The sequence below is a fragment of the Macrotis lagotis genome, chromosome 2 (assembly GCF_037893015.1).
Source record: "Macrotis lagotis isolate mMagLag1 chromosome 2, bilby.v1.9.chrom.fasta, whole genome shotgun sequence".
Taxonomy (NCBI): Eukaryota; Metazoa; Chordata; class Mammalia; order Peramelemorphia; family Peramelidae; genus Macrotis; species Macrotis lagotis.
Genome location: NC_133659.1, coordinates 1,087,732 through 1,100,775, shown reverse-complemented (window position 1 = coordinate 1,100,775; position 13,044 = coordinate 1,087,732). Strand labels below are relative to the sequence as shown.

At 41.2% G+C, this 13,044-nt stretch overlaps 1 protein-coding gene across 2 annotated transcripts in view; it reads left to right on the top strand.

Moving 5' to 3' along the window:
- The window catches only part of AK5 (adenylate kinase 5), a 171,730-nt gene that overhangs the window by 48,271 nt on the left and 110,415 nt on the right, over window positions 1-13,044 (top strand). For both annotated transcript variants that reach the window (XM_074221136.1, XM_074221137.1), the window contains exon 6: window positions 10,367-10,558. In XM_074221136.1, the coding sequence (XP_074077237.1) occupies window positions 10,367-10,558 (192 nt within the window). The remainder of the gene's footprint in view (window positions 1-10,366; window positions 10,559-13,044) is intronic.

The following is a 13,044-nucleotide window of genomic DNA, read 5'->3' as shown; positions in this document are numbered from 1 at the left end:
AGTACATGAAAGAGAGAACACTTTGGCAATGGAAAGTGGGCTGCACTCAGATCCCATCTTTGCCCCTTTCTTCCTGTTGACTTAGCCAAGGTCCTCATCGCCCTCTTCCATGAAATGAACGGTCTCTTTCCAATTCTTTGGTGCTGTGCTCCTCCAGGACAAGTTGGGTCCTCCAATGAATGAATGGAATTATCCTGGAGCAATCCTAGATCATGGTTCATGAAGGAATGATTTGAACTTTGGTTCCTTCAGTACCTTAAAAGCATTTTTCTGAGTCTCTTGGAGATAGCTACCAAGGTCACTTGAAATGGACAGAGCTACAATAATCATGAGTCAGCATTTATCTTCCCTACCACCTGACCTCCACCAAAGCAAGATATTTGCAGATAGAGAAAAAATATGACTGCAGCTTTTTAAAAAAAAAAAAAAGTCTTTTACCATCAGCCTGTCAACTCTTTTTGTAAAAATTTTCTCAATGGCATTTGTTCCTTTCTTCCTCTTTTTCACTGAGTAAATCTATACTTTGCCTGTTCATGGGACCCACATGGGACCCATGTGTTCCTATTGCATCAATTAGCATTTCATATGCCCTGGAATTCTCCATTCTTCCAAGAAACACCTTTAAAAGAAATGACTATCTCTTTATAATAAATTATAAAATCCTATAAATCTAGGATTTTATGATCCTGAATGACAGAGGGGTAGAATGGAAGGAAAACATTCTCAATAATTTGAGCCCTCTTGAAGGAGAAAAGTCTATCTTGGGAAGAAGCAGGTTTTCCTTTGTTAGGATACTTTAAAGAAGGTTGGTTGACTACTTGTTGGGGTGTTGTTCCCAGGTTCAATACTGTTCTGAGACAGGGTAAACTGGAGGGCACCAAGGTTCCTCCCAACACAGGCATTCCATAGGTCTATGATTATTGTGAAAATAAGCTAGAGCCCACAGCACACAAAGCTATTGGTCACCCTCTTCCATCTTGCCCATGCATTGTTTGCTGTATTTCACGTCTACAAATACCAAATAAACAGAATTGGACACAGCCATGCCATTCATTTATTCTCATCTTAGTCACTGATAACATTCACTGGAGTCTAATCCATTTCAATCCACAGAATGGTCAAGCTGAACAGTTCATCTTTTATCTAACAGCCAGAATTTATTTCATTGCTTCTTCCTGCTTTTCCCCTCAGTAACTAATTCCCATTAACCTCAGGAAATTACTGGCTTTGGTTTAAAATTTATTTACACAATGCTGGCTTCAATTGGACCCTTTGACTAATAAAGAAAATATAATTCAATTCAATTCAAGCACCTACCTAATATGAAGTACTCTATTAGACCTTGTAGAAGCCCAGATACAATTGAAAGAAGATGACATTCTCCTGGGAACTGGGGTAGGGAGGAAGGCACCATGTACACAGATGAGTCGATGTGATGCCATACAAAACAAGACAAAGAAATTTTGAAAAACCAAAGAGCACTGCCAATGGAGAGGATGACAAATTTCTTGTAGGAGGCACATCTCTAGAGCAGAAAACCTACTTGTAAGGAGTCTGAAGTTAACAAAAAGGCAGATTCAGGATTGATAAAAGAAAAAAATGAGAACTCTCAAATGGGGGATAGTCTGGCTCTGTTGTGAGGGGCTTCTTCACTGGAGCTTGCACGGCCACTTGTTGGGTGGATCCTAGGGAGGAATCTTTCAGGACTGGGTTTAGGAGGGGAGGGATGAAATCCCTTCAACCTTGGAGACTCCATCACTCTACCCCTACAATGGCACCAGCTTCCTTAAAATAAAAACATTTTTCTTCATTTGAACGTCTAAGTTGGCTCTCATTCATGGCCCTATTATTCAGATTTCATCTACTAGTGAGAGTATCTCGGTTTCTGCCTCCATCTAATTCTTCACAGTCATTGGCTTTGCCTTATTGTTCCATTCTACTCCCAGTTTCCCTCCTCTAATTTAGTTTATTCACCCTTCTTTTCTTCATAAAGAATAAGGCAATCACAGAGTGGGAAGGCTTGAAGGGGATGGAATGAAAAGAATTTGAATCCTGAGGCAATGAAAACAGCCTGCTCCTCACAGGAAGGCAGGAATAACACTTTGACTGCAAAAATCCATCAGGTAAAGGACTACACAAAAAAGAGTGGTAGTGATCTCTCCACGCAGTCACTCCTTGGTTCATCTATCTGGTTCAATTAGAGGAGAATTAGTCAAAGTGGGAATTAATGCCACATAAACCACACAAGGGATTGCTCTGGTTTCCCATCACTGTCCCTCCTTTCATTTCTTTTTTCATCAGCAAACATTTGTGAAATCTAAGAAAAGCTCCATCTGCAGGGCTCTCCCTTGTTGTTGCTTTGGTCTCAGAAGGACCACAATACCCAGAAACAAGGGTACAACAAGTGTTTGTCTGATGCTTTTGCTTGTTAGCAGTCTCTGTTCATAAAGCCATTTGGAAAAAAACAGTCTTCAACAACCTCTTGGAATTGGCTCATTTCTGGGTTATTACTTCTTCGGCACTAGAAATGATAGGGAGAAGCAATATTTGCTGCTGGCATCTTTTCCAGTTCAATTTCACCCACCCCCACTTTTGTCACTCGTTTTTCAGAGCTCAGGAATGTATTTACAAGTAGGCTGTCTGAGAGGTGAATTTCCCCAGCACCAGCATCCTCTCAAAGTGGTCTCCCACTGTAACCAAGGCAGAGACTCCTGATCATGGCAAAACTCCATCTGTCCATGGTTTCCTCCCCATGAAGCCTGGGGGTCTTAGTCTGACATCCAAGGCTTTCCACATCTGACCTGAACTCCACTCCTCCAGTTTTAACTTGTCTCACAGATTGGTATCCCCTTGCCTCTCCCCACTCAACTCAAAGGCCACACATGTAGAAATGGAGGAAGCCTCCTTGGTCCATGTCACTTCCCACCCATGTTGTATCCCTCTTCAATCATGAGCTATCACATTCTATATTTTTTTTCCAAAGAGTCACACAAAACTTCAGAACCTCAAGAGTGAGCTCAGAAATCACCACAAAACCTGTTCTAAATTCCAGAGCCTTACTGCCTACTGGGCAGCCTTGTCAATAAGTCAGTAAGCATCTGCTGAGTGCATATTCCAAGCCAGGCATTCTATTAATTGAACTCCTGGGATCTTTCCCTGGACCCCACAGTGACCTCATTCTCTATTTGTCCAAAATGGAACCCATGGCCTCCCCCCAAACCTGTTTCCCTTCCTAATTCCCTCCTAATTTTAAGGGCTTCACCATCATTTCCTGTCATCTAGAATCTATTTAGGAGTCATCTTCCTCTCTCCATTCCTCCCCACCCCATCCAATGCTTTGACTTTTCTACCTGCACAGCTTGCATGGCCATCCACTTGTCTCCACTGCTCTAGCTACCTCTCTCAAGTCTAGCACTGATGAAGCTCCTTCCTTTACATTTCTTTTCATTAGCTTCTTTGAAATTTTTGACCTTTTGTTCTTTAGACTGAATCTTATAAGATAAAAATGTCATAGAGATAAATGTGAAGGCTTGTCCCTGGAAACGAAAATCAGTTTCAAAAGTACAAGAAGGAGTTGGGGGGATCTATAGAACCCTTGTTCTGAAAAAAATCTGGACCACAGACTCAATAAGAACAGTGCAAGATGGTAGATTGGGCTGCCTTCAGAGAGCCACAGCTTCCAGGGACTGGAAGGGGATAAATCCATCATGAATTGTCCTTGTCGAAATGGGGAATATCACATTCACTTCTGGGTAACCCAGTTATAAAGAATGTCAAAGATGGTGGCCAGTTTGATCTGGAGTCCAATTGAAGCTGGCCGTGGACTAGAGATGACAATATGAATGTTGTCATTTGAAATGTAGTTTTATGCACAAGGGATGAAATATATTCTGCTGGTACCTAGAGGAGAGAAGAAAAAGAAAAAGGAACTGCAAAGAAAAAACTGGATCAAATTAGAATCCCTATAGAAAGGCTGGGCTGCCTTGAGAGGAAGGGGCTTCCCCACCTTGGAGGGCTTCTAGCAGAAGCAAGAATTCTTCACTGGATAACTCCTTGATTCATGGAAGGCCCCTTCTGCTCTGTGACTTCCCCCAGGTCTCACTTTGATCATCTATAAAATGAGAGGGTAGGATTAAAAGATCTCTAAGGGTTCTTCCTGACACACACCCCATAAAATAATGTCTACAACAGCTTGCTTCATGTATTACCTCTCCCAAGTCAGTTTGCTTTTCATCATGGAGTGGCAGTGTCTTTAGCAAAGGAATGAATCTGTAATGATGAAATGTAAGGCACCACTCTAGGGAGAGCTATTTGTGGATAAGCACAGCCATGTTTTGGGTTCTGGAAATCATACCCCTGAGGTTTAAGCTTTTTCTATTGGATTCTTGGGAAGAATTCTTAGTTTTTCACTAGCACTGAATTTGGTCATAATTTCTAAAATAGTCTCTTCCTTCCACCCTCACATTAACCCTGTTGAGTAACTGAGTTGGACCCTTATCACAGAATATCATTTCCTTTGACCCCCTGCTTGCATTCCTCTGGACACCCTCCAGTTTCCCAATGCCCACTCTAAAATGTGCCCCAAAATGAGCATTATGCTCCCAGTGTGGTCTGACCAATGCAGATTGAGCAGCGCCATCCCATCCCCTGTTCTGGCATGGCACCTTTGTTAGTTCCTTCTCTGATGGCATGGACTTAAAGCTCTTTCAGAGGATGGCAAGGGGAATAGAGATCATGGAATGCAAGGACTTAAGTTCTTAGAGCTAGAAAGAACCACAGAAGCCATGCATTCCAAGGAAGGAAGGAAGGACGGAAGGAAGGAAGGAAGGAAGGAAGGAAGGAAGGAAGGAAGGAAGGAAGGAAGGAAGGAAGGAAGGAAGGAAGGAAGGGTTATAAATGGCTCGAGAATACTTAGTCCAGAGTGATTAAATTGGTTTTTATTAAAATATCTTTAAAAAAAAAGGTACACCTCTCTCATGGCGGGGGGGGGGGGGGATTCCAACATACAGGCTCTTTCTTGCACTTTGAAAGGCTTTGTTCCTGCCCCTTCATGCCAACCATAGGCGGGGGTCACAAACCTAATGGATACTTTGGTTCCTATACATCCCCCCACCCCGCTCACCCTACTAATGAGCCAGAACAGCTAGATGTCTTTGAGCATGTGCAAAGGTTACTCTTGACCAGTTAAGGACTAGTTTCTTCTAATCTTGGGTTTGTCATTTTTGGAATAAGATTAGGAGAACTCTCCCAGTTTTGTGATTGGTTGCGGCCATTCCCCCTTTGTAATGGAATTCAAAGGGGCCCCCCTCCACCCCCTGTGAAGACCAATGCCCTACATTCCTCACGGAAGGAAGGGAGGGAGGGAGGGAGGAAGGAAGGAAGGAAGGAAGGAAGGAAGGAAGGAAGGAAGGAAGGAAGGAAGGAAGGAAGGAAGGAAGGAAGGAAGGGAAGGAGAGAATGAAGGAGGGAAGGAGGGAAGGAGGGAGGGTGGCAAAGAATTAGCACATTAATTAGTACATTTGCCTTGAGGAATAAAGGGCTCTGGGAGTGCAGAGTGGTAGCAGAAATGTTCTTTGGCACAATCAGGCTCCTAGTGACAAGGAGCTGAAGAAGCATTTGAGAGAAGCTCCTTTACTTTTATCATTGAGATGGAGAGCAAATATTTAACACTAGAACATAACGAAAATGCAATTATAACGTTCAGAATGTAATTGCTTCTCATCAAAGATAAAAATGCCAATGTAAAAAACTACTGAAAGATTTCTATCTAGAAATTCATTTACATACAGAATTAATAGAGGATCATATATAGATCTACACAAATGGTGATCGCGGGCTACATTAAATACAGGGATTCCCAGTCCTGGTCAGAATCCCTCTATAATTATCTTTCTCTATTCAATTTAGCAAACATAGATGAAGCCCCTACTGTGTGTCAGATGATGGGGCTACCAGGCAAGTCCTGATTGTAGAGAACTGACCTTTGCAGGTTAAGTGCACACCTGCAAGATAAGGAGGAAGATGGTGAGAACTTTCTCACTGCAGGTTATCAGAAATGACTCTGGAATCACCCAGTGGAGATGCTAAGAAACCAAAGGGTTTTGACTAGAGGAAAATGAGGACTAGATTCAACTCAGAGGCAGTTTTTGCAAATTCTAGAGGTATATAGAGTGTGGGAAGAAGAGGAACAGACGATAAGGACGGAAAGATAGGTTAGAGACAGATCAGCCAGGCTCTGCTAGCCGAGAAGAGAGGTTTGCAATTCATCCTGGAGGCAATGGGAGTCTTTGGCCATGCAAACAACCTGACTAAACCCATGTCTACCCAGACTATAGGGGAAGTTTTGAGGAGATTGGGCCCTCCGTTTAGAGGCATTGGGACTACAGATTTCATCAGCGTCTTCCTCCAAGGTGCAGAGAAGTCAAAGCCCTTTGTAAACCTTAAATTTCCAGATAAATGCTAGCTAGTTATTGGCCATTGTTCTTACTCTGATTACTGCCCAAAGAACCACAGAAAATAGAATTAGAACTCTGCCTTGATGCCAAGACCATTCCTCATTCCCTTATGCTACCCCACCTCTGTCTGGTCCTGCTACCTGGGAGGGGATGAGTCCATAATTAGAGCTCATGGCCAAGTCAGTGAGTTGACAGGGGATAGTGTGATGGAGGCAGACTTGGCAAAGGAAGAAGAGCCAAGGTATTCTCCAAGATTCTCAACCTGGGTGACAGACTGTGACCTCAGAAGCCAAAGGGACTCAATCCAACCCATACCTGAGCAAGTGAGGTCCATTGTCTTCACCAGATAGCCAGAGGGGTCAGTGGCAAAAAAAAAAAGTTAGGAACCTCTGCTTTACTCTGAGACAGAGAACAAGGAATTTTGATTGTTACAAAAAGCAACATAAATTTTTAAAATATTAAGGTGTTTGTCCAGATTGTTCATCATAAGCATAAAAACACTACTCTCTGTGATTCCCTACCGCTCCCTATATGGGTTTTTTTGGCGTGGTTTTTTTTTAAGTTTTTGCAAGGCAATGGGGTTAAGTGGCTTGCCCAAGGCCACACGGCTAGGTAATTATCAAGTGTCTGAGGTCGGATTTGAACTCAGGTCTCCCTGACTCCAGGGCCAGTGCTCTATCCACTGCGCCACCTAGCTGCCCCACCCTATATGTTTTTGTTCAGAAGCTATTTACCCTTTAGCAATTATGCCAAACCTAAAGTCAGAAAGACCTGCATTCAAATCTGGACAAGTCACTGCACCTGTTTATCTCAGTTTCCTCATCTGTAAAATGGGGATAGTAATAGCACCTTTCTCCTAGGATTGTTGAGAGAATCCAGTGGGATAATCTAAGTAAAGCCCTTTATAAACCTTTTTTTTAAATCTCCATGTTATTAGTTATTTAATTTCAACAAACATTTGTTAGAACCTATAATGTGAAAGGTGAGAATTGCAATGGCGTAATGAATAGAAAGGTAGACAAGAGGACCTGAGGTTTAAAGCCAGACTATGACATGCTTTCTGTGCCCCTAAGAAACTCTCTAAAACCCTATAAATTGCTTTTGTTCATTTAATACTTTTTCAGTTCACAAGCATTTTTATCTTCCACTCCCCCATTAGGAAAAAAAGAAAAAAGAAAATCAAAACCCTTGTAACAAATATGCATGATCAAACAAACTAATTCTCACACCGGTCATGTCCACAACTATGGGTCTCATTGTGCACTGAGTCACCTGCCTCTTTGGGGGTGGGGGAGAAGGGCAGTAGGCAAATTTCATCTTCAGTTCCCCTAAGTTTTGTAACTTTATAACTAAGTTTTATAAACAATGTCTGACAACTCTTTATAAAACTAAACTCCAACAACCACAGAGAATTGTTCAAAAAAAGAATATACCACATAGGAATTCCCCCCCCCCAAGTTCCTCCCTCTCTTTTATATTAACAAAGTCTCTATAGTATCTTTTTTAAACTTGTTTTCTCATTTAAAGCCGTTTTTCTTTAGGATGTTATTCTGCATAAGTCTATACAGGTTTTCTGATTTTCCTCTGAAACTGTCCATTTTTATCATTTCTTATGGCACAATACTATTCTACTACTTTGAATAGCCATTCTCCCATGGGAGAACAACCTTAGTCCTCTAGTGTAGTTCTACTATAAAAAGCTATTATAAATATTTTTGTATATATGACTCTCTTTTTAATGACTTTGGGGCCATAGGTCCAAATAGCTTTCCAGAATGGTTGGACCAATTCATTTCTCCATCAATAATGCATTGATGTCTTTCTTTTCCCACAGCCCCTCCAACCTTTGTCATTTCCCCTTTATCTCATCCTTGTCACTCCAGTGATATATGGTGGAAACCCCAAATAGCATAATTTGCAACCTTTTGAATATTAATGATTTGGAACATTTTTTATATAATTGCTGATAGCTCAGATTTGTTTTCTTTTTCTGATTGTTATTTTATTTTATTTTTCCAGTTACATGTTATGAAAGTTTTTCAACATTCATCCACTTGCATATTTATATTATACATTTTTCTACTGCCCTCCCTTCCCAACCCCCTTCCCTCAGTGGTGGGATTCATTCTTTTGGCAACTGCTTGTTTGATTCCTTTGATCATTTATCAAATGGAGAATAGTTCTTATGCTTATAAATTTGAATTCTTTTTTAATATATCTTGAAAATGAAACCCTTCCCAAAGAGCAGAGAATTTTCCCCAGTTAACATTTTCCTTCTAATTTTAACTACATTGGTTTTGTTTATTCAAAAACTTTTAATTTTAGCTTTATATGTTCAAAATTGTCCATTTTTATCTTCTGTGATCCTCTCTATTCCCCATACTTATAGATCTCCATTATTCCTCTAATTTATTTGGGATGTGACCTTTCAATGTCCAAGTCATGTATATAGTTGGAATCAATCTTAGCATATGGAATATGTTGACCAAAATGAACAACAAACAACAAAGTTTTTGCCAGATGCCCTCCATTTTTTCCCAGCAGTTTTAAATAAATTTTTCTTTATTTATGGCAATGGGGTTAAGTGGCTTGCCCAAAGTCACGCAGCTAGGTAATTATTAAGTGTCTGAGGCCGGAATTGAAGTTGAGTTACTCCTGACTCCAGGGATGCTATTTATCCACTGCACCACCTAGCTGCCCCCATTCCCAGAAGTTTTTATTGAATAGCTTTTACTTTCATTGGGTCTTTGAGTTTAAACACTAGGTTGGTTTGCTTCTGCAATCTGTTCTACTGATCAATCTCTATTTTATAAACAGTACCCAATCATTTAGACAATTACTGCTTTGAGGCATGGTTTGAGATCTGGTACCCTAAGATCCACTTCTTTCCCACTTTCCTTAATTATTTCTTTGAGATTCTTGACCATTTGCTCTTTCTGATGTTTTTTATTATCTTTTTTTTAGCTCTACAGTAATCCTTTAGTTTCATTGGTATGCAATTAAATAAAATAAAGTGGTATTGTCTTGTTTACTGTGTTGACTCACCCCATCCTTGGGCAATTAATATTTCTGCAATTATTTAGGTCTTTTACTTACCACAGAGGTGGTAAGAAATTCATTTCTGGTTAAATTTGTTCTTAATTAACCAGCATAGGCTCGATAATTTTCAGGGTCTTTTTCAACTTAACTATTTTGTAATAGTTTTTTGCTTTTTGATAAGTAGATTCCCAATATTTTACACATTTTGTAGTTATTTTAAGTGGAATTTTCCCATCTCTTTCTGCTAGGTTTTGTTAATAATATATAGAAAATCATGAGAAACAATAAGAATTCAGTCAGTGCTTTCTGAGGGACTGACTAATAACATTCTTTCTCACTTTGATGCTTTTGCCTTGGCTCCTACCCCCTATGCCCAGATGGGCCCCCCTCCTCATTCAGAATCCCTGGCTTTTTTCAAAACTTAATTCAAATGCCTCCTCCTACATGGAGCCTTCCCTGATTCCCCTCAACTGCTACCCAACCCCCAAATTGTGTTTTTTTTTCTTTATATATGTATTCTCTATCTACTTAGAGATTTAGCCTCTGGCAGCAAGCACTCAATACATGCTCGAGTACTGGCTGCTTGTCCTAGCACCTGCTGTTTCCTTTCTGCATAGCACAGTGCCTGGGGTACAGTCGGAGATTAATAAATGGATTACTTGAGTCGTGAAGACCATGTCTTATCTAAGCTCCATGTCCTGACCCATGGCCTAGTGTTCTGTGTTCAGGAGCTGTTTAATAAATGCTCATTCCACCTGGAAGCTCGGATGAGCAGCTGTGAGTTCTTGAGAGTCCAAAGCGATTTCAGGATGGAAGCTGCCTCTGTGCTAGCCGGGTGACTAAAGCTGCCCCTTGGTGCCTCCTCTCCACAGATCTGCCCCCCAGACCTGGTGGTGTTCCTGGCCTGCGCCAGCCAGCGGCTCAAGGAGAGGCTGCTGCGGAGGGCAGAGCAGCAGGGCCGACCCGATGACAGCCTGCGGGCCACCCAGAGGAGGCTGGCCAACTTTCAGCAGAACGCCTCCCCCTTGATCAAGTACTTCCAGGAGAAGGGGCTCATCATGACGGTGAGTGCTTCCCCGTGAAGAATCGGGTGCCGCAGGGAGTGTTCAGAGGAGCCCCTTTCCTTGGGCCTTGGAAGCCCCTTGGTTGAAAGTTGGTGCTGCTGGTCTGCAGTCTATGGGATGACCAAAGGCCACGCTCATGCGTCTGTTCTGACTCGTCTTTATGAGGTAAAGAGGAGGAGGGAAGCTATGTTCAGTGACCCAGTTAACAAGTGACTGGACAGGAGTGGGACCGGGGATGAAGATTCACATATTACCTAAAAGGACAGGATGCCATGGTTCAAAGCCATTCTCCCATGCTAGTGTTGCTGTTCGGTCATTTTCCAGCCGAGTTTGAACCCATTTGAGTTTTTCTTGACAAAGATACCAGAGTGATTTGCCATTTCTTTCTCTACATTATTAAATGGGTGAGGGAACTGGGGCAAACAGATTTAAGTGACTTGCCCAGAGTTACATGCCTAGTAAGCTTCTGAATTCAAATTTGAACTCAGGTCTTCCTTACTCCAGGCCCATCACTCTATCCACTACACCCATTCTCCCAAGACTTTCCACTTTAACTGTGGAAGGGAAGTACTTTTTGAAAAAAGGAATTAATAACTTTCAAGAAAAAGTAGAGTTTTTACTGACCTTGAGTTACACACTACAGCTTGTTCCCTTTTGACCTAATTGTCTGAAAAGGTGAACACAATGGTCAGCATCTAAATTATCTTTGAAAATGACTGAGCATCACAATGCCCAGAGGTGGTAAGAAATTCACTTCTGGTTAAATTTGTTCTTAATTAGCCAGAATTTCTTTGCTCTCCTTCCTCCTCCTCCTCCTCCTCTAACTGAAGATAGAACTAAAAGAAAGTTAGGCTAGGGAGTTTTCAGGGTCTTTTTCAACTTAAAAATTTATGGGATCATAGATTTCTTATCAAGATGGAAGGACTTTGGGAGACTCCAAGTGAAATTCCCTCATTTTGCAAAACTGAAAAACAGGCCAAAAAAAAAAAAAAGGTTAAAGGGCTTGCTCAAGACTACAAGCTAGTAATTACCTGGGAAGATTTGAACCCAGGTCTTCCTGAGTCTTTATCGTATACTCTACCAGGCTGTGCTGCCTCTAATTCTATATACAGATAATTTTTTTTTCCCTAAATGGCTAATAATGAGACCTTTTCTATTTGGATCATAGATCTCTTTGGAGTTTATATTGGTATAAGGTATGAGGTGTTGCTCTAAACCTAATTTCCCTCATCCTGTTGCCCATTTTCCCCAACAGTTTTTGTCAGACTGCAGATTCTTATCTCAGTAGCAGACAGAACTCTTTCTTTGTGCCAACTGGACACCACTCGGGTTTTGTGCTTCTTGGCTTCTCTCTATTGTGTTCCTCATCTGTTCCATTAATTGCTTTGTAGTCAAGTTTGAGTTCTGGCACTGCTCATTCCTGTCCTTCATTTTCTCTCAGTATTTCCTATGAGATTCTTGATCTTTTCTTGCCTCTATATGAATTTTGTTATTTTTTCTAGTTCTATAAAGTAATTGTTTGATAGTTTGGTTTGGTATTGAATAAAGAAATTAATTTATAAAGGATTACTTTTTTTATATTGGCTCAGCCTATCCATGAGCAACTAAGCTATTACCAATTAATAAGATGTGTTTATTTCTGTAAAGAGTTGTTTATAGTTGCATTTAGATAACTTTTTATGTGTATCTTGATAGGCAGACTCCCAAGTATTTTATTTATTTTGAATTTTTTAATAGGATTTCTTTTCCTCTCTCCCTGTTGGTTTCTATATAGAAATATGATGTTTTATGTGTCAGAAGGAAGTGAGCAGAGCTGGAAGGATAATTTATATGATAGCATAAAAATGACCAATTTTAAAGACATAAACTGAAGAGGAATGAACAGACATGAACAGAACCAGGAGAACAATTTATAGAACAATCTTCCTCTTAAGTTTTCCATTTGATTTTTAAAATTCTTAATGAGCTCTTCTAAGTCTTTCTGGTCTAGAGACAAATTTATATTCTCTCCAAAGCTTCACATGTAGGACCCCTTTTTGCCCTCCTTTTCTAGTGTTTCCTTCTGTCCTTACCTCCAAGGTAACTTGCAAGAGACTCTGTTTTTCTCTAACCCTTTCTTAATCATTTTGGAATTTGTTAGCTATCCCAAGGTAGATAACTTTGTTTTGTTCGGGGAGGACTTGCTCCCAGATCTTGGTGTTGAGAGCCCTAGAAGCTTGCTTCCTGGCCTGGGGCTCTTGATGTTGGGAAGCCCAGAGGACTGCTACAGCTAAGGAACACCTGAGGCTCTTTCTGTGGATGGTCCTTCAGAAAGGTGGGAACACCTGGGGCTGTCTCTGGGACTCTCTCTCAGGAGCCTCAGAACCTGGATGTCAGCCACCCACTCCCTGGGTCATTAGGAAAGGTGAGAACACCTGGTGTAGTGTCTGGGCTGTTTGCACAGGAATGCCAGGCCCTCCCTGCTGGGATCCCCAGGGGCATGAACA